Consider the following 20,511-nt stretch of genomic DNA (forward strand, 5'->3'; position numbering starts at 1 on the left):
TCCCAGCCCCACACAACCTACTGAAACAGATCATCTGGGAATGAGGTCTGGGAGCGGCATCTTCAAGGATGCCAGGTGATTCTTAAGGTGAAAGAGTCACTTCCAATTCACCTTTGACTTCCTGGCCCCTTTGGCCAGTCAGAGTGAATCACCCATCAACAACCACTGCATGGCTAATGAGCAAGTTTGAGAAAACACCTCATAACCCTAGGCTGGGACTAGCTCAGGCTGTCCGAACGCTTCCACTGCTCCCTGTGAGGCAGGATCAAGCCTATTTGCTGGCTCTGGGGTCTAAGACATTGACTTGAGCTCCAGTCTGCTGCTCAGTACTATCTGAGTGGCTTTAGGTACACGGTCATCTGCCTCGAGCCTCAGTTTCCTCATCTGTAAAATGGGATTGTGACAACTACTTCCTTGAAGGTCCTGCTGTGGGGCGTTCAGTTTGCTGCTCCCAGGGGAAGCAGTCTGCGAATGCGAGCTGTTGTTGTTCTTATTATTGTTGTTCCACAAAAGAAGGTTTTCTTCTGGAAAGACAAGAGGACCTAGTAGGCACGTGATGAATCTTTGGTAAACTGAAGTGGAAGCATCTGGGTTGACCTTAAAGAACTACCAGCGCTGATCATGGTGCCCAACTCACAGCGGGGAAGCAAGAAATGAACTACATCGACTTACACGTGGAACTTCTTGCTGGGAAGTTTTGGATCAAAGCCTTCCTTTCTGCTAGTTCCATTCTGACCTCCTTCCCCAGGCTTTTAGAACCATCAAAGGTGAACACTGTAGGAAATGCTGCTTTGCCATCACGGGGGTGGTGGCATCACTAGTTCTCAAAGGGCTAAGCAGCCGCCTCTGAACGACCTCCTCACCTTGCTGGACTTGTGGTCCACGTTGAAGGTGGCGATGACCCCGTCTGTCAGCTCCCGTCCCTCCCGGAGCACCAGGTACTCTGACAGCCGGTTGGCCAGGTAGGTCTTCCCAGTGCCGCTGGGCCCGGAGAGGATGATCCGCCGATGCTCCACCAGCAGGGAGACGTAGCGCTGCAGGATGGGCTTGGGGATCAGGGACTCGAACACCAGCGAGTCCAGGCTGTTCTCCGCGAGCCCTGTGTTTGAGAGAGGACGTGTTCGCAGCCCTGCAGAGAGGGTGGCTCTCTGTGCCTGCCCACCTGGAACTGCCAAAACGCAAGGCTATCCCTTTCCTGGGCAGCCCCGCCCACCCAGGGACACCGCAGGCTCCCTTCACCAGCACGATGTGCTCCGGCTCCTGGCTTGGCTGACTGCCCCCCCGCCCCCCCGCCACAGATTCACCTTTAACATCTGGCCCCTCAGTCCTCATCCATCCTCTGCAGAATTCATAAGACTCTGAGCCCTACTTGTCTTTCTGGATTTACCATTACCAGTGGCGCTGGCTCAAACCAAACGTGAATCCCCTGTGTCCACCCAGACCCCGGGGCTGCCTCTTCACCCTGCTTTTTCCTGCACGCCAGGTGCCGCTGCTGCCCACACTCAGATCCACCATGAAGGTATCAACACTTTATCGTTAAAATGAGGAAAAACGCAAGGTGGGACCATTTGATTTGGGGATGTGAATACTGGCAGACCTAGGCTGAGCCTCTCCAACAACAAGAGGAAACATCTCTCCCCTCCCCGCCTGGGACAACTTCATTACTCAGGGCTCTTGGCTTTATAAGAGCTGTTTTCTTCATATCATTCCCAAGAGAGGATCCAGCCAAGGTTACTTATCCAGAACCTAAGGCAATTCTATTAAAAAAGCACCTCAAGAAACCACTATATGTAGGCAAAAAATGAACTGAAAAGCACTTATTCTGTTTTTCAGTAGCATCTTCCATCCACACAATTAATTCACTGCAAACAGACCCCCCTGACGCATCTATACATTTGTTTCCAATCTTCCCCAACCAAAGATAGCACAGTGACTGTTCTAGAATCATCCTGATGAAGGATCCCAAATGAGATCTTCTGGGTACAGGCCTAAGACTTTCCTAGAACTGGTCTCAATAGAGCCTACATGGGCTCAAAGTTTGATGCAAAATATGGAGGTTAGGGTCTCCTGTCTAAACTTAATAACAAACATGGGGCAGTGATTAAAACACTGTGAAACCCCTCTCTTTGCAGCTACGTTGCTGTCTCAGTCTCTTGTCAAAACCCCCCTGGCAGTGACCACTTTGCAGACGAACTCACTTCAGAGCACACAAAGCCACAGCCCCTGCCCCGGGTGCCACTGAAGTGAATCATCCACAGCTCACGCATCCCTTTCAGCTCAAATCCTTGAGTGGTTTTCAGTGCCCTGAAGGCATAAGTGTCAAGCACCACTGGAAAACAGAGGAGTCAGGTATCGCTTAAAAACAAAGCTGAGGGCTTCCCTGGTGGCGCAGTGGTTGGGAGTCCGCCTGCCAATGCAGGGGACACGGGTTTTGCCCCGGTCCGGGAAGATCCCACATGCCGCGGAGCGGCTGGGCCCGTGAGCCATGGCCACTGAGCCTGCGCGTCCGGAGCCTGTGCTCCGCAACGGGAGAGGCCACAACAGTGAGAGGCCCGTGTACTGCAAAAAAAATAAATAAATAAAATAAACCCGAGCTGATCCCTAGAGATGCTAAAACAACTTGATGTGCTGACAGCAGCACCAGCTTAGGCTCTGTGGTGAGGTGGCCTGTTCGGGAAGCAGATAATCCTGTCGCTGTTTCTACAGAGGTTTGCTCTGGTCTCAGCAACGGGTCACTCCTCTGACCCTTCAGCGCTTGCAGTGCTCACCTGCTCGCCAGCGGGGCTGAAGCGCAATTTAAAGTCATGGTGTATCAGGTTTTCCCTAAAGGGTTCTTGGAGTGGACAGTTGTTGTTAAAGTGGGCCTGGCAGCCCTCCCTCTCTCCCCTTGTAGTGGGACTCTTCCTTCTTGCAAGGAGTTCATTCCAGCTGGTCCAAGCAGGGCTGACCCAGCACCTTCACCCCCCAAAGGGGTGGGCTTGTGACCAGGCTGGGCCAAAGCCTCTACCCGGTCACAACGACTGATTTGGTGATGAGCATTTGACCCACGGTGGGCCAGAATCACCCCTAAGAATTTCCTGTCACACTTGTCCAGAAAGACATTCTCTTTCTTCTAGGTTCCTAAGCTAGAAGGATGAATCTGGGCCACTCATCAGCTTTGTGCAGAAAGCTCAAAAAATAAGCAAAGCCGAGGTAGGCCTGGTCCTGATGGCACTGCTGGAGCGCCTGGATCCAGCTGCGCTTGAAGCCTATACCTGGATCTTCCAGGTACCTGAGCCTGTATGTTTCCTTTGGGCTAAAGCTAGTTTTGAGTAGGTTTCTGTCACTTGCAGTCCAAGGCCACAATTATGGGATGCCAACAAGATAAGGCCGTGTGTGAGGCTCAAACAGGAACATGCTACTGGTCACCGGGCAGCAACCTTCATTCCCGCTGATGAGGAATGTTGGGGTGCTTCTAGAAAACCTCCCAGTTAGGAAACAAAGCTTGCCTCAAACAACCCCAAAACTACAGTCAAGATGCCTTACAGGGAAGAAATAAGATACCGTGAAGGCTGAGCTTCGGACGGTGTTTAGTAATCTCTTCTTTAAGTGGTTCATAAAATATAGGAAAAAGGGGTTTTGCAGTCAAATGCGTTTGTGTCAGACTGGATCTCACAGCCTTTTTAACGGCAAGAGTCAGGACATGAAAGGACAGAGGCTTTAGAGAACCTGCATGGGAATAACGATGCCGGACTTATTTGGCCGTGAAACTTTTTTTTTTCCCCAAAAAATACTCTGTGAGTCTAAAGTGCCACAGAACTTTAGCCTCAGGCGCAGCCTCTTTAGGTGACGAGGCAGCTGGAAGCTCGAACAGCATCGTGCGTGGGCAGGAGCTTCACTGCTTCCGCAGGGTGCTCCGAGCAACTCCTCTCTGGCCCACAGAGCATCGTGGTTTCCCATCTGTAGAATGGGGCTGCATCCAAGGCTCGCCGGCAAGAGTAACTCACGGGTATCAGTGGAGCCCCGTTTCAACAGGGTTATTAAGATTCCATCATCTCAGAGTCACAAGGCTAACGGCACCTTTTGTTATGTAATTTCAGCCGTAAACTAAATTATTTGTTCCCGACGGTCGCTGAAAAAGCTGAAGACTGTTCAACTTGCTTAGGTGAGAGTAACTGTGGTGGATGGGGATCGAAATACAACCCACATATACACACACGAACGAAATCATGGCCACAGGTTCCCGTGCCAAGTCACAGAACAAAACCTACAATCCTGGAAGCTCCCACCACTGCAATGGGCTGGATTACCTTTGACGGCCACAGAGATGGTTGTGTTCTCTCCAACCAGGTAGCCACAGGGCAGAAGCTCGGGGGTCTCGGAGGTGTTGCTGCGCTTGATGTCCCCAATGCTGTAGCCGAGGACACTATCAGAGTTCAGCCCCAGCTGACTCACGGGGTCGACGTGAATGATGTACTCCTGGAAAATATAGAATAAAGACCCCGTCAAAGATGTGGCGAAAAATCTGCCCAAGACTCATGTCTTCACTGGGTGATTTACGATCGTCTCCTATTTCCCAGCTGATGCCAGAGTTGAAATCGAGCTGTGGAACGAGGGGCAGAAGAGCTGACTTTCTCTAGGGAGGATGCCCTCGTATCACAGGCCCCTTAAGGTACAGATCTATTCGGTTAGTGATGGGAGGGTGGGAAACCCTAACAAGATGGTGAACCAAGCACTGAAAAGTTAAGCCGCTTTTCCTGTAAGTTCAGCTGAAGTCTTAGACATTAGGGCCTGGGAACGGTGCTGGAAAATGCGTGAAAAAGTAATTCTGACAAGAAATCTCTCCACCAGCCCTTTCTTTTGGTTCAGGTCAAAGGCCATATAATGACAAAGGGAACAAAACCCCGGGCTGCTAGAAAAAAGCAGCTTAGAGTTTTAAACAAACAAACGTGTGTTTAATTTGGAAAGTGTTCCATCTTAGATGAGTGACCGGAAGGCTTTAGGTCAGTGAACTTGGAACGAAGTCCATGGGCTCTGTGGTGGCCACACGACTGAGGTGGAATCCTGATAACAAGTCTCTACCTTTAACGGTCTCACTTCCTCACGTGTGACGCCTCACAGGCTCTTTTCAGCCCCAACTGTGGTCTTTCTAATCCAGGGATGTCCCAACTGTCCATCAGCAGAGATAAGGTTTCGGCTGGGGCAGCAGGCTTGGTCTGCTCTAAGCCATTCCTGTCTCTCACCCTGTCTCATTGCTACACACTGGCCTGTCAAGATGGGAAGTGAGCTTGGGTCAAAGAACAGAATTTTCTCTCTGTGAAGCCACCTGAGTCTAGATGCTAGGAGACTAGAGTATACTAGTTAAAAGTCAGGTTTTGATGTCAGACCAACTCAACTAGACCAATGTGGTCTCCGGCACAGAAAATGTGGGCTATTCTTAATACTCAGGGGATGTGATTAATGAACACTTCTGGTTATGACCTACTTCAGGTCAATAGAAAAAAATGTACCAAAAGCTTCTTTCAAATCACCCAGTACGTCAGGTTCACCTAGATGCTCATTCGTAATCTCTCCTGTGGCAAACACCCACTCCAGTGATGTGATTAGAATGAAGAGAAAAATAACTGTGCCAACAGCCTTGACACCAGCCACGGATCAGAAGTCAATGTCACGCACAGCACAAATCACAGAGCTGGAAGTGTTGGCGTGGGACGCAGGGTAAGTTGGATCAAATCCCCCTACCAAAATGAAGGGTGGAAGCATGACGTCATAGCCCCAGAACACACGCTGCAAAACATACTCAACAGGACACAATTCTAAGGGGAAGAGAATGTAGACATTAGCAGTTCACTGTGAGAGGCTCATATAATCGCTCAAGACCAGGGAAGTGCCTCTCCCTGGCTGGCCAACCACTGCCAAGGGCAGATGAGAATAGTTGGTCCTGTTACCAGCCTATACTTACCATCCTCCCTCTGTTCCCTTGAGGGCCAGGGGACAAGTCCCGGCAACATAAGGATGCGGGAGAGGGATGTGGCCTGATGAATGACCAGGTTCGGGCCACACACCGCCCTTGCCCTCCCGAGGCCCAGGCCCCCGCTCGGGCGCACTGCTGGAGCTGTCTTCACGAAGCACTTACTTTGAACAGCCGTCTAACTACCCCGTCGAGCACGTCCCACTTCGTCTTGCCACTAACTCCAATGCAGCCGATGAGAAAGAGGTGGGGTCTGGAATCCTAAGGGCAAGGAAATGTCCGCAGGTGAAAAACAGGTGGCTCCTTTCTGACTCAGGTTAGCAGAGGACTCAGACTGTCTTAGAGCTCTGCCAATGGTTTGAGAGGGGAATAAAAGTCCTATTTGTTTTAACACCAGATGTAACTTGGACTGAATGTAATGGTCTTAAACACTTTCCTCCCTTATTGCTAAAACAGCAACCCGTGGGTTAGGAAGAGAGGATCTCCTCTCTGGAATCTAGAACCTCCTACCGACTGTGCACCTCATATGGTGTGTAGATCACACATCCCTTGCGGGGAATGCTCTCCCCTCTCCTTTCTGCCATCTTTCCCTTTCCAAACCTTGCTTACCAACTCACCTCTTCCAGGAAGCCTTCAGTGATCAACCCACCAGGCTCAGAGCTCACACTGCTTCAACAGTTCTGTACACAACTTATATGATGATATATTCTGCACGGTTTATTTTTAGGTATTTGTCTTATTTGTCTATCAAGTTTGTCTCTTTGCTTGATCTTAAATTCCTTCAGGATGTTTTTATTTTTTCTTTTATGTTTTTTATAGTATTGATTTCTTTTCTTCTAATTAAAAGTTAAAACATGTCTAATTCAGAAAACTAGTAAAACTCCAGGAAATTCACAAAAAATAATCTTTCTTTTGCCTCTCTGCCCACAGGGCTCTGCATAGTGGGGCTCACTGATCACTCTGATTAAAGGAAACTAATAGAACATTCCATTTTGTTTGGTTTTCAAATATCTGACATGCTGATAAGAATATAGAGTTAGGAGAGTGGAGGGAGGTGGGGAGAGGAGGGGGTGTATTTGGCGGTTAAGCAAAATCAGCAGAGAAAAGAAACAGTCTTGAAGTGAGATGATCGGCCCCATCACTTCCTTACAGCCTTAGGTAAGTGATGCTTGGGTCTTGGGTTTCTCAACTGTAAAATGGAGATGATACAATCTGGGCAGCCAAGCTCATCTGGATGCTGTGGTGATCCAGGACAAGACAACTTTGGAAAGTGACAGACTTCCGTAAAATGTAAGATCTATCCGTTTGTGTTGATGATCATTAGAATAAAATGCCTTCACAGATACCACCTGCGTTTATTAACAGAATGTTACAAGAATGGACTTCCCCTTTGACAGTCTATCACTCTACCAGCTAAGCTCTGAAAATGGAACTATTTTACGGATATTTTGTTCAACTAGATCATGCTCAGACCCCTGGCAGCTCAAAATCCTGGGGCTACCCTGGTCAGTGAGACTAGACAGCCAGCCACAAAGTAGAATCCCCTGGCAGAGAAGTCTGGCTGCAGACGCTTTGTTTTGACGGGCACTGCAGGCTCCCAAGCTTTCGGAGCCTACGATAGCGTGTTGGCTAAAATACTCAGAACTAACAAGCAAACAAAAAAACCTCAAGGGACTTACATGAGGGGCTCACGAGGTCTTTTCCCACTTATCTGAGACATGGTCATTCTCAGCATCCTTTAGATTTAACTGACGACTAAAAATCAACTTTGACTGTCAACCCTTGCCCTCACCCTAAAACAGTCTCTGACCGGCGTATGACCTCTAGACGCTGGAAGAGAACAGAAACTACTCAGAAAACTCAGATTCCCCAGCCTCGGTGAGTCAGGGTGCCCCACCATCTTCACTGCTAGCCACCTGTGTGCTCCTGGGCTTGACCACCTCTATCTCCCAGTTTCTACTTGGTCAGCAGCCTCTGACGACTGGATTAAAACAGGTGCTCTTGGTCGGATGAATTTGGGTGGCTTACTTCTGTACCTTCTGTGCTAAATGTGCTTAGCTGCCTTTGAAGTGCTTTGGGAATATACTAAATTCAGAAAAGCCGTTTCTGACTGATGTTAGTGTTTAGTTAGATACTTGAAAGTGGTGCAGTGTGGACCATTTTTAGAACCCTTTACACACTTTTCAAACACGAGAGACAGGGAGGGGCCGTTGGCTTACTTTCACGTGTCAAAATGCTGCTGGGGAGTAGGGTTAGTTAGGGAAAGCGTTAGTACTATTTCCAAATCACCTCAGGCTCTGAGGTGATGGGGCGTGATGATGGAATCACTATGCTAGGTAGTTCTACCTGGGGAAGGGACAGGCCAAGCAGGGTAAGGGATCCAACTAACCTCCTTCCACTTCATTTCCTCCTGAAAGCTGACAACTATCTTAACATGCCTGCCTCCTTCCTTCCGAGCCGGGCATTCACCAGTGTCATCCAGCAACATGTCTGCGAATGGAAAACATCAACAGCCTTAGGCACACGGGGACAGCAAAGCCGGCTTGCTGACACCCCCGCTGCTTGTCGGCACAGCAGCGGGACAGACCAGGTGTCGTGGTGCAGGGGAAGTGGGATGGGGGGTGGCGGGGGGAGAGGGCAGAATGCAGAACGCAACCACAGAAACCAACAGTGGACCAATCAAGGAGCCAGCGGGCTGACGATGTACCTTTGCCAAATGGAAGTGCGAGGGAGACTCAACCAAAACGACAGCAAGAGCGGCGTCACGGATAATAAGTCAAAGCATCAGCCTCGATATGCTCACACACAGATCTGTGTGATCTGCCTAGATCACATTCGCTCATTATCGAGCCAGCCTGAATCCAGCCCCAAGGCAGGAAGGTCGTAAACCAAGCCAGCGTCCCAATCGGCTAACAGGGCAGGTGGGGCAGGGGGCGGGTGGTATGCAGCCTACGGCTTGCAGGTCAGCCTCTTAAAATGGATCAAACAGAACTCAGCATGGTGGGCGAGGGGAGCCAAGCTCATGGCTTGGAGAAGTTGGGGCGCTGCAGCAAAGCATGACAGCAGTCTAATGGCTGGGCTCATGTTGGTAGCAGACGCACACCCACACACACGTACATCCTAAGCACACACGCGCCCGCTGCCTCTCCATTTGATCTGCTGATCTGCTCGTCTTGGGGCTCTTGCTTAGAGACCAGAGTGCCAGCTGCAGGCCCTGTGACGCCACTCACCCAGGCTGCTGGACTCAGCGAGGTTCAGGCTGTGCTGGGAGAGCCCCATGGACTGCCTTGGGGAGGTGGAGAGGGACGCCTGGGAGGGCGCCCGGCTGCAGCCACTGCCTTGAGACTCCGACTTCAGCCGGTCGTTCTCAGCTTTCAGCTTCTCTATTTCACTCTGCGAAGGGTAAGGGAGAAGCTCACTTACTAGGCAGCTACAATGCGAACAAGCCTTTCCTGGAGGAGGGAATTGAAAGTTCCCTGCAGGGATCAAGAGCATACCCCAGCCATGGAGGCAGAATAAGTTACACCAACAGAGATTCAACAGTGGTCACTGCCTTTGCTGTATACACAAGACCTCTCTCTTTTGGGTTTTTTTTTGGCTGTGAGGCATGTGGGATCTTAGCGCCCCGACCAGGGATCGAACCCGCATCGCCTGCATTGGAAGGTGAAGTCTTAACCACTGGACTGCCAGGGAAGTCCCCCCACAAGACCTCTCTGGCACAAGAGGGTCCGAGAGCTGGCCTTTGACAAGACCTCAGAAATGTTTCCCAGAATCTGGGTGGTAAGTGGAAAAAGTCTTATCTAAGAAGTTTGAAAACTCTGGGTTTCTCAACCCAGACCTCTACTGCAGGACTTCTCAGAGCCTTTAATAAGTTGGTATGCATTGTGAATCTGAGAGGGGCACATAGTGTGCAACATTTCCCAAACATTTTTGATCAAGGAGGCTTCTTTTCACAGAGTTTCTTACGGAACGAGCGTTTCACGGAAATTCCTCTGGGAAACGCTGCTCTCCAGTGAAAGCCGATTTAGTAGAATCCACAGTGGTCTTTCATTCCATGAATACTTATAAAGAACCTACTATGTGTTAATAAGCACTGGTCCTACATCCAGAGAAAGGGATGCAAAACAGAACAGCTCAGAGACTCAAATGCCTTCAATCCGTGTCAAAAGGTGAGAGGGGCCGTAGGAACAAATCTATAGGGATTCAGATGAGGGCACTACACTAACCCTTCCAGTTGCAGGACTTGGAAAGGCTTGGCAGAGGAAGAAGCATCAGGCTGACCCTTGAGGGAAGCTTCCAATCTAGATGTGGAGAAGGCTATCCCAGCGGAGGGAGCGTGGCAGGAGCAGCTCCTCCCCGGGCAGCCTGGGGCTCCGCCGCACTCCCGGATCTCACCTGCATCCTGTTCATGGCCTCCCGCAGCTGGTCCAGCTGGTGTGCAGAGCTGAGGGCTTCCAGGCGGATGTCGGTCAGCTTCATCTCCTTGTCTCTCAGCTCGTTTCGGAGCTGCATAACCGTCTCAGCTTCACTATCCATGCACTCCGAGATGCTAGGGAAAGAGGAGTGTTACTGACCAGGGCGGCTCTGAGTTCAGCTCCTTTTAGCCCTCCACTGACCACCACATCATCATCAGGTTTGCTAAAGAGTAACCCCGTATAACCAGCTGCCCGGTGCTTCCCGGAAGTGACAATATCGAAAGCACCTGAAATTCACAGACTTCATTAGTTCTCTACACTCTTTCTTTGCAGAGCTCTGGCCATCTGAATGGCTCCGGTATGCCTTTCAGACAAATTCCAGTGATCTGGGGATAAACAGGAGCCAGCAAAAGGGAATGGTAACCTTGGGGGTTTGAAACCCTCCGTGATGTGTACACAGCCGGGCCCCTATAAAGATACAACACGGCCCTTGATAGCTAAACCCACTCAGAGAAATGAGGTCAACTGTCTGTTGTAAAGGCAGACAGGGTCAGACAGCTGAGGGTGATTTTTATTTGCCAAAAAGGGGAAGAAACCAAAAGACACGGGTGGAAGATGCTAGTCTGTTTCTGGTCACATTCTAAAGCCCACTCCCCTAAAGGTGTCTAGAGGGAGAAACATTCTTTCATTCCCCCACCCCCCATACTGCTTAATAAGCCCATGGCAAGGAAGAGAAACATCTCAGGTAGTCAGCAGAGAGTGATGCGACATGAAAGCCAAAATTTTATCTGAAAACATGCAACAGTGTGGTGAGCTGTCCTCCTTCCCCAGCTGGACACCAGATCAGGAGACTGTGGGACCCTGTGAGTCCCTCTGTTTTAAGAGGTGGACCTTCCAGGCTGGGTTCCTTATTCGATTACTTAGGTTTGCCTTTCAGATACTGGCAAGTCAGCACAAACTGGAAGATCATAAAAGTCATGAGGAATTGCAATGTTAGAAAAGATAGCTTCTATTAAAAAAAAAAGTTCGGTTGATTTCAAAGATTATAGGAGCTGAGGTGTGGGGTGATCCAGAAGAGAAAGCTTTGACATTTCTTGGAACTAAAACAGAAAAAAGAAAGGAAAAATAGCCCAAGTTCATGAAGTTACAAAGCTGAAGCTGATTATCTCTGAACGACATGGTGAGCACGTGGTCTCTGCAGAAATAATCACTCGAGCCCTCTCTCCAGGACCCAAGTACTGGATCTGAGGCCAAACCAAACCTGACCTGTGAAACTGGGAGAGGGAGTGGAAACGCTAATTGCCAAAGCAGAGCCATGATAATTGTTAAAAGAGATGTATTTCAGGGGCAGAAAGGACTAGAAGAAAAATGTAACGCCTGAACAGCCAAATCTTTTTGTGGCTACTTTCTTGACCTGAACGCTGAACGGTTCTGAGAGACACAAAATCATCTCCTATTTTAAAAAGTTGTCAGCATCCAAGAAAACTTCTCCGCTTCAAAATCTGAAACCTCCGACAGACCCTTGAAAAATCTTATAATTATTCCCATTTCATACCTATGAGAAACTGAGGCCAACAGATTTGGGACTAAAAGGGCTAGAGAGACAGTAATGTCTTTAGAAATCAGATCCTCCTCTGCCCCCGCCAACCCCCCAGCTCTCTGTGCTTTGGATAGCCTGTGGTTTGTAGGGTTTAACTATACAGTCATACTTTCTCTGGTTTGGGAGGTTTTCGAGGGGAACTTGCAAAAACTGGTTCTTTCTTGGGGAAGGACTATGGTTTCTGGGTTTAAATGGAGTGTAAAGTCTGCACAAAATTCCACTGTGACATTCTGGTCTTAGCCAAACCATGTCCTGCATAGACCTCGAAGATGCCAGTTCACTGCAGAGAACAATCAGCTTTAGTCCACCCTGTCTGTCTGTCTGTCACACGGCAAGGCGCTTTGCTCCAGTCTCCTTCACGTGGCCTGTGCTTTTTCCCCAGAAAGCTTTCTCAGCAAGAGAGACAACATCTCCTCCGCACCCACTTTGTGGAATTTATCACATGGGTTACTTTGTGAAGCTTGGCCAAACAATGACTTTACAAAGGGAAGCGAACTAAAAGGAAGAAAGTCTGCTGGGAGTCCAAGGCCCTCCCGTGTCCCCCACAGATCGGCCAGTTCTCAGAAGCACAGCACAGCGAGGCCGCACAGGAGGGGTGGCCTACAACAGAGGTGATGTTGAAAACAAGCCCCGGCTAAGAGTTAGTCCCCCTGGGCCTACTGCCCAGGACAGAACCTTCTCCCTTGGCTCTGCCGAGTCACTGATAATCACTCCCTGCGTGGCCCCTGGCTCCCCTGGGACCAGGGTTCTTCTCTGCCTCATCTGTAGTAACTGATCACACTGATCGGCACATAATGTTGACTGAATACATAGACCACTGTGTCAGGCATCTGTAGCATATTATTTAACGCACTACGTACACTACTAACTTTCGGGAAGAGACACTACAATCATCTCCATTTTAAAAACGGGGAGGCTGAGACAGAAAGAAATTGACATGCCCATTAAAAATGTGAGAATCAGGGCTTCCCTGGTGGCGCAGTGGTCGAGAGTCCGCCTGCCGATGCAGGGGACACGGGTTCGTGCCCCGGTCCGGGAAGATGCCGCGGAGCAGCTGGGCCCCATGAGCCATGGCCGCTAAGCCTGTGCGCCCGGAGCATGTGCTCCGCGGCGGGAGAGGCCACAGCAGTGAGAGGCCCGCGTACCGCAAAAAAAAAAAAAAAAAAAGTGAGAATCAGTAACAAGTCTGATGGGTCTGCTTAACTCCAGGGTGCAATCTCCTGGACTTCATCCAGTAGGCATGGATGGACACACACTGGTCCCCTCTATGGACCACTTACTGAAGCAACCTGATGTTAATTTTTCCTACTCAGCCCCTAACACTTAATTCCAGCATATTCCTGCCGTCATGCCCAGGAGGCAGGGCTGGGGGCATACCTAACTTTACACACCCTAGTGTGGGAAACGCTGCCTTCCGCCCACGGGGTAGGAACTTTTCTGAGCCCCGACTCCTCTGCCTTTGGTTTCTTCTTTGAACGCCCTCTCGCGTCTAGATCTGCACATTCTTACAAACCCTTCAAGGCTGGAAGGAAGCATTTGCTCTCTGCCCACGCTTTGGAAAATCAGACCCAAAGCAAACATCTCTAGTGTGCATGATGCTGTGGAATGTCAGGAAAGCGCTGCCGAGCCAAAGGGTGGGCCCGCCTGCCCGCCCGGTCCCTATGGGGAAAGTGGTTTGGGGGAGCGCTCCTGCTACAGGCTCCGGGAGCCCCGTAGGCTGAATGTATCGCTGCTTGGCCACCCGGCAGCGTCTGGCCCAGTGACTACTCCCGCCTCCAAACAGTTTCTTCTCTCTGCTTCTGGGTTTCCACCCACCTCGCTGGCTGCTCTACTTCCTCTTCCTGAACCTCAGATATGAGAGAGCCCCAGAGCTCAGTCCTTGCCCCTCTGCCTCTTCGCCATCTCCATTCGACCCCTTGGAGAATCCCTCCAGCTTCCCAGCTTTCGAAACCACCACTGAGGCCACATCTCCCAAACCTCCACCTCCAGGAACTCCAGGCTGGCTGGCATCTCGACAGGGATGTCTCCTGGGCATCTCAAACTTCGCACGGTCAAACCAGAGCCGCTGATCCCCACCTGGCCCCACTCATGGAGTGTGTCTCCCACTCATGCCAGAAACAACGTCGCCACACACCGAAGTCTTCAAGTGGCAGGTCTAGGAATATTCAAGGACTCTTCTCCTTCCCTCACAATCCACATCACCACGTGCCCTCAACTTTCCTTCCAGAATATATCCCAAGTCCATCCGGAACTCATCATTAGCATCAATCACTCATTCCACCTAATATCTGAATGCCCGTGAAACAGACCACCTACCTCCATGGAGTTCAGCTGTAGACTGGGGGGCGGGGGCAAAGAAAAAATAACCAAGGAAAAGCTCCACGGCAGGTGGCGATATTTGCAGTGGTGAAAAATAAAACGGGAAGGGGGCTGTTGGGAGTGCTGGCTGGTGGTGGCGTGTTTTAGGCAAGGTGCCTAGGCCAGGCCTTACGGATGGGGTAGTAACACTGAGCAGAGGCCTGGAGGAAGTGGATCTCTGGGGAGGAGCACACCAGGCAGAGGGCACAGAAAGGGCAAAAGGCCCGGGGAGGTGGGGGTGTGAGTGGCCAGTTCAAAGAACAGGAAATGGGCCAGAGCAGCTGGTGGAGAGAGTGGCCGTCAGCCTCTTCCATGGTCTCCCTCCTCCACTCCTGCCCCACTATGTCCCTGACCCCCTGAACGGAGACTCCCACCTTTGTGAAGCTAATTCAGATGATCTCACGTTCCTGCTGAAAACTCTCCAAAGCCTACTTCTCACACAGGACATCAGCTACAAGTTCACCTTGGCTTCAAAGCCTCACATGGCCTGGGCGCCGCCTCTGCATGGCCGGCCTTCCTTCCCTCCACTTTCTCACGCGCCCGTGACGCGGCAGCCAGGCTGGCTAGCCTCCCCTTTCTCAGACACACCGGGCCTGCTTCTGGGTTCTGTCGGGAGGGCTGCCCTGCTTGCTGGCAGGCAGAGTCGGCCACGGGTTTACGATGGCCCACCTCCTTCCCCTCCCGGGCACACTCATGTCACGTCTTCCCGCCAAGGTCGGAAGCCCTGCTCAGTGGACGGTGGGAAGAGGCCTGGTCCACGACACACGCCTGCAGGGCCTCCACACTCTCTCCCCTCCCCGCTTGCTGGCTGGACACTCAGCAGAGGACACGGGCCCGCGGCACAGAGGGAGCCTCGGTGCCGGCATCACCACACGGCAGGCCGCCTGCCCATGAGGGTTATCTGTGTTGGGTCTGGAAGGAAGCAGAGACCGACAGTCGCAGGTAAAGGCGCTGACCTTTGCGACTGAGTTTGTCACAGCAGCTAGTGTTACCAAAGAGAACTAACCAGGGGTTCTTCCTGGCACACAGATCTCGGCTGAAACATCATCTCCTCAGAGGGGCCTTTCTGGACCCCTGTCTGCAGTTGCTACCAAGGTACTCTGTATCCCAACACACTGTTTCCGTTCCCAGCATGAACCCTTGGCACTATCTGATTCTTCTAGTTTATCCAGATGTCTGTGCTTAATGCCCGTCTCTCCCCCTGACATACAGGGTCTACACCGGAGTTGGGACGTGATTGTCTCATACACTGTCACCGGAGCCAAGAACAGCGCCTGGCACGGAGCAGATGCCAGGAGATGCAGCTCTACCGTGTCACGTCCCCGTAGTCCCTAATCCCCAGGGGTGGTTAATATTCTCTTTGGTCTCTCCAGAACCGTCTTGGGTAGTGTCCTGCTCACACAGGCTGGCATATGAGAAGTTTATACCGATACATAAAGAACAGATGAAGAGTTCCTTTTTCTCCTGGCCGGGAAACGAACCACTGGATTGAGATGCTCTGGGATGATGACAGGTGAGTCACGGGCAGCTTGTCCTTTATTTACCTCTTGGGCACTCTTCAGGTCAAACAGGACTCAGGCTCCTGAACACCGGTCTAACCCTCACACCAGCACACGGGGCCTCAGGCGGGCACCGCACTCCAGCGCTCAGCACTCCTCTCCACCCCCCAGCTCGGGGTTTCACCCTTGCCCAGAATGGACATGCCCGTCCGCACAGCCTCCCTCTTACCAGGGTGCTCCCCGAGAGAGGAGGAGCTGCTGACCTAAGTAAAGCAGACACCCTGAGAAGGCCATGCTTCACTGGTAGGTGGGTTCATAAAAAAGTCAGGGCTCTATGCTCTGTCCCCTGCTTGCACTGCCTGTCTTGTGTGCAGTCCGGGCAGGCGACGTGCTACAAAGGCCTGGCCCACCCTCTCGCCGGCGTTCCCTGCACCCATCTGGTGAGCTGGCTTTGGGGACGCTGGTGCAGGCCGCTGTCTTCTGCGGGTGGGCTGAGTGGCGGAATGGACCTGGGGATGGAGCCAGACCTGACCTCCTGAGATCGGAAGGAGGTTGCCCTGCACGCACGGGATCTGAGCCGGCCCTCACGAGCACCCAGTGAAGCAGATCCCATTTTTTTTTTTTTTTTTTTTTTGCTGTACGCGGGCCTCTCACTGTTGTGGCCTCTCCCGTTGTGGAGCACAGGCTCCGGACGCGCAGGCTCAGCGACCATGGCTCACGGGCCCAGCCGCTCCGTGGCATGTGGGATCTTCCCGGACTGGGGCATGAACCCGCGTCCCCTGCATCGGCAGGCGGACTCTCAACCACTGCGCCACAAGGGAAGCCCAGCAGATCCCATTTTCACCAGTGAAGAAACTGCGGTGTCTACCACTACCCCCACCCCCTTGTCCAACCCTAGCTCGCTGGCTGTTCTGACCCCGGCCACAGCGGTCCTCTTTCCCCAGGCACTGTCTTATCTCGCAGAAACTGCCTTTGCAGACCACCTGAGCTCTGGTTCCTCTTTCGCTCCTCGCCTGGTTATGCCAAGGGCTCTGATGGAACTCAGCCCTAGCTCTGATTGCCCTATTGCAGGGGCAATCCTTTTCACTGCTGCAGGGAGTCAGCTGTGCCACCTTCTGAACAGACACCTGGGTCCCCGCCTGTCTGTCTCAAGCCACTCCTGACCTCTTTATAGATTCTCGGCCTCATGTTTTGAGATGGGGCCCTGATGGAACAGTGCTCAATGGGTGCTCGGTGGAAAGCACGGGAGGTTGGCTGGGCAAGAGGAGATGACTCTTCCCTTCTGTGTACCCCCTGCCAAGGGCAACAGCACCTGAGCCAAGGCCAAGGGAGCAACTGCCCGTCTCACTCACCCAGCTGTGTTCCCAAAGGGCTCTGTACAAACTGACTCATTTACAGTCGACTGGGAGAGTTCATGGTGATGAGTCACTCGACGAAATACAGAGCCCTTTGGGAAAGAGAATCGTCACTGAATTGCTCTGTTTTTTTAAAGTCTTATTTCTGAGTGCTGACCTCAGAGAAAGAGTCAACACTAAATGTCGATCAAAGAAGAAAAGTATAATCTCTCTAAGCCCCGTCACCCAAGTGAACCAGAATTTCAGCCCAAACTGCCAACACTTATACCATCATCTCCCTGTCAGAGCACAATGGCTGTTGTGCTCTTCACATCCACTTATCTTGTTCAATCCTTAGGATAGGATAAGGAGACAACCATTATCCCAATTTGACAAAGAAATGGAAACAAAGAGAGGTTAAGCCGTTTGCCCAAGATCAGCCAGCTAATTACTAATTAATTAATTATTTGCAGTACGCGGGCCTCTCACTGTTGTGGCCTCTCCCGCTGCGGAGCACAGGCTCCAGACGCGCAGGCTCAGCGGCCGTGGCTCACAGGCCCAGCCGCTCCGCGGCACGCGGGATCCTCCCGGACCGGGGCACGAACCCACGTCCCCTGCATCGGCAGGCGGACTCTCAACCACTGCGCCACCAGGGAAGCCCCCAGCCAGCTAATTATGCACACCGATGCCAGCAGAACAGAAACTCGTTTCCTTTCTCTTTTAAACTCTCTGGTCCTAAAACACCGAAAGAATATGCACGGTCTTATGAATGCAAGACACAAAGGACCCCAAGGAACGTAGCAGGACTCCAGCCATTCCTGCTGGAGAGGGTTCCCAGGGGCCAAAGCTGCCGTCTGACCCGAGTGACCCCGGCAGACAAAGACTTACAGAGAATTGGAGTGAGAGTTCCTCAGCAGGGGAGTGGAGCCCATGGGACCATTGTGTGGTAACTTTGGTGAGGAAGGCAGAGAAGAATCCGTCATCTCCTCAATGTCTGAATGAGAGGATGCCGACTTGGGGGACTTCTTCTTCCCGAAGGCTTGCTTGAAGGAGCTGCGTAACTGAATACACAAGACCGTCAGCCTGGCAGGAGCTGAGACCACCCCTTAGGCCTCGGCAAAACGGAGACATGCAGAGTGAACAGCAAATTACTTCTCCCACGCTTTCCCCCCAGCAATGAAAAAGGTTCCCAACAGCTCTCTCAGATCAGTGCATTAAGGGAAGAAGAGTTATCTGGTGTTGACAGCTCAGGGGACTGGACCTGTGGATAACATTCCATGCCTACTCTTGGCTCAAGACTAGATGCCAACAGCAGGACAGAGCCTGGCTCAGCAGATGGGTGTCGAGAGGAGGAGGTGACACAGCAACAAAGCGGGGTGCTCAGACACGGTGACGGATGCAGATGAGGTTAGTCATATCAATGGATGGGTTAGCTTGGTATCTGATATTCACGTTGGTCTTGCTTACCTCATTGACCTGCCAGAGAAAACGCAAGCAAAAATGGGGAAGGGGAAGGAAAAAAGACAATTTTTAACAGAGAAAGCCAGTGACAGGGAAAGCTTCGGACTTTTCAGACATGACATGGCTAATCATAAACACCATACAGAGAGGAGGTTTCCGGTAGGATCAAGAATCTTTCAAAGCATTAAGGGCATCCTCCTCTATTATGGAAGGAGAGGAAGAGAGAGTCTGGAGGCCCCTATAATCCGAGCTCTGCAAGCTTCTCTGTCTGGTTGAAATGACTGTCCCACCTTCCTATACTCCTCACTCTTTTCCGGCCTTTTATCAGTCATCTCTAAGCCTTATTATTATTATTATTTTTTTTGGGCATGTCTTCTTTTCTTAGCAAGGGTAGCTTCTTTGCTGCACTGGTCCCAACATGGCTGCATAGCTCTTTGATATGTACACTCAGGAGCTGCTGCAGTCCTTCTATACACGTAATATGATAAAAGCAGAAAATTAGCTGTCTCGCTTCTTGCTCAAAAAAATGATATTTTAAAGAAATGTATTAATCATATTGGGGAAAAGGAACTGGTATATCACAGATACCCCAAACCATGAGATGGATCTGAAAATTCTAGGGAGAACATAAAGAATTTAAAGTGCGAGGTCTGCTCTGAAAGCCATGATAAGCTTGTATTTTTCTAGGCCAAAAAATAAAGTTTCATTTTGAAAAATGTCTCTTAAAAAGTAATTTCCTTTTTCTAAAGTCTTTTTTCTCCTACTGAAAACGTATTCTGGACATTTTCTTAGCCATTGTGAAATTCAGAAGATGGGCCATTCTGAAATAATGGGAATTGTCTCCCATCAAAGTTTCACCCATAACAATCTGCATGTCCAGCTTGTGGGCGAGTCTGGATCCCATTTCTCTCCCATTTCCTACTTATGGCCGTATTTCCAGAGAGTAGTCATAGAAAGAGAAGGATCTGGTATACATCAACCTAAATCCTTGACCTCAACCTCTGGTAAAACGCTCGGTGTTAGAGCAGATGATAAAGATTAGACAAAAGCAAGCTCTGGGATTCCCTGAGGCTGCCAATTACCCATCCTCCCCAATTGCACCGGTGACCAAGAGTTGTCTTAAAATAAACAAGTTTTATTTCCTGAATTAAAGAAAATGGATAATCATGATTTTTCATAGAAAATAATTCTCATCACTTTGATAATTAAATCAGACCGTATTTATCAACAGCACATTAGAAACATGAGTTAATTCTGTTGGTTTAAGTCACAGCAAATGAGTTGACTAAAAGCCATTAGTAACATAAGGAAAAATTTCATCGGAACAATGAGAGGACCACACTGAACTGGCCTTTCGGCTTGCCTCCGATGCGAGCCATCAATAAGCAAAATGACGAAATCCTCGACTCCTCCATCAGGAGACCTCGCCACCCATCCAAGATAACACAAGATGAGGGGGAAGTGCATGGAATGAATGAGGACGATGAAGCTACTGTGAAAACACGATGCTGTCAGCATGGACAAATGGGCCTTGTGAGTCCTGGCCAACTTCAGATCAACCTGGGGTGTCCCTGCACTGAAGTCGGCGGGCAGCAAACGTCTGTCAGAACTGACTGTCACAGCCCTGACAGCAGAACTAAAAACTGGGTGGGGAGAGGGGAGTGGAATTTCCCAAGAAGAATGGGAAAAACTGTTCAAGAGGCCACTGTACAGAAGGCCAAGTAGCTCGATGGGATTATGGAAACATGGAAAAACACTGCATTGGACACTGGTTCTATTATATTTGCTATTTTGAGGTATGATCCCCCACCCCCCGCCAATTTAGAACCACTCACTAACTGCTAACAACTACATTATGAAGCTTTTACTTACAGCAAATGGTCAAAAACATTTC

At 50.6% G+C, this 20,511-nt stretch overlaps 1 protein-coding gene across 12 annotated transcripts in view; it reads right to left on the bottom strand.

The window, feature by feature from the left end:
* NAV2 (neuron navigator 2) overlaps window positions 1-20,511 on the bottom strand; it is a 403,679-nt gene that overhangs the window by 19,843 nt on the left and 363,325 nt on the right. For 11 of the 12 annotated variants that reach the window (XM_067749641.1, XM_067749643.1, XM_067749646.1 and 8 more), the window contains 7 exons: window positions 18,045-18,217; window positions 10,346-10,499; window positions 9,181-9,343; window positions 8,340-8,440; window positions 6,116-6,211; window positions 4,290-4,458; window positions 864-1,099 (listed from right to left, as the gene is read on the bottom strand). In XM_067749641.1, the coding sequence (XP_067605742.1) occupies window positions 864-1,099; window positions 4,290-4,458; window positions 6,116-6,211; window positions 8,340-8,440; window positions 9,181-9,343; window positions 10,346-10,499; window positions 18,045-18,217 (1,092 nt within the window). Of the gene's footprint in view, window positions 1-863; window positions 1,100-4,289; window positions 4,459-6,115; window positions 6,212-8,339; window positions 8,441-9,180; window positions 9,344-10,345; window positions 10,500-18,044; window positions 18,218-20,511 lie in introns of those variants that run through there. The other variant, XR_010946112.1, reaches the window with a different exon arrangement.

Source organism: Pseudorca crassidens, chromosome 9, assembly GCF_039906515.1.
Source record: "Pseudorca crassidens isolate mPseCra1 chromosome 9, mPseCra1.hap1, whole genome shotgun sequence".
NCBI lineage: Eukaryota > Metazoa > Chordata > Mammalia > Artiodactyla > Delphinidae > Pseudorca > Pseudorca crassidens.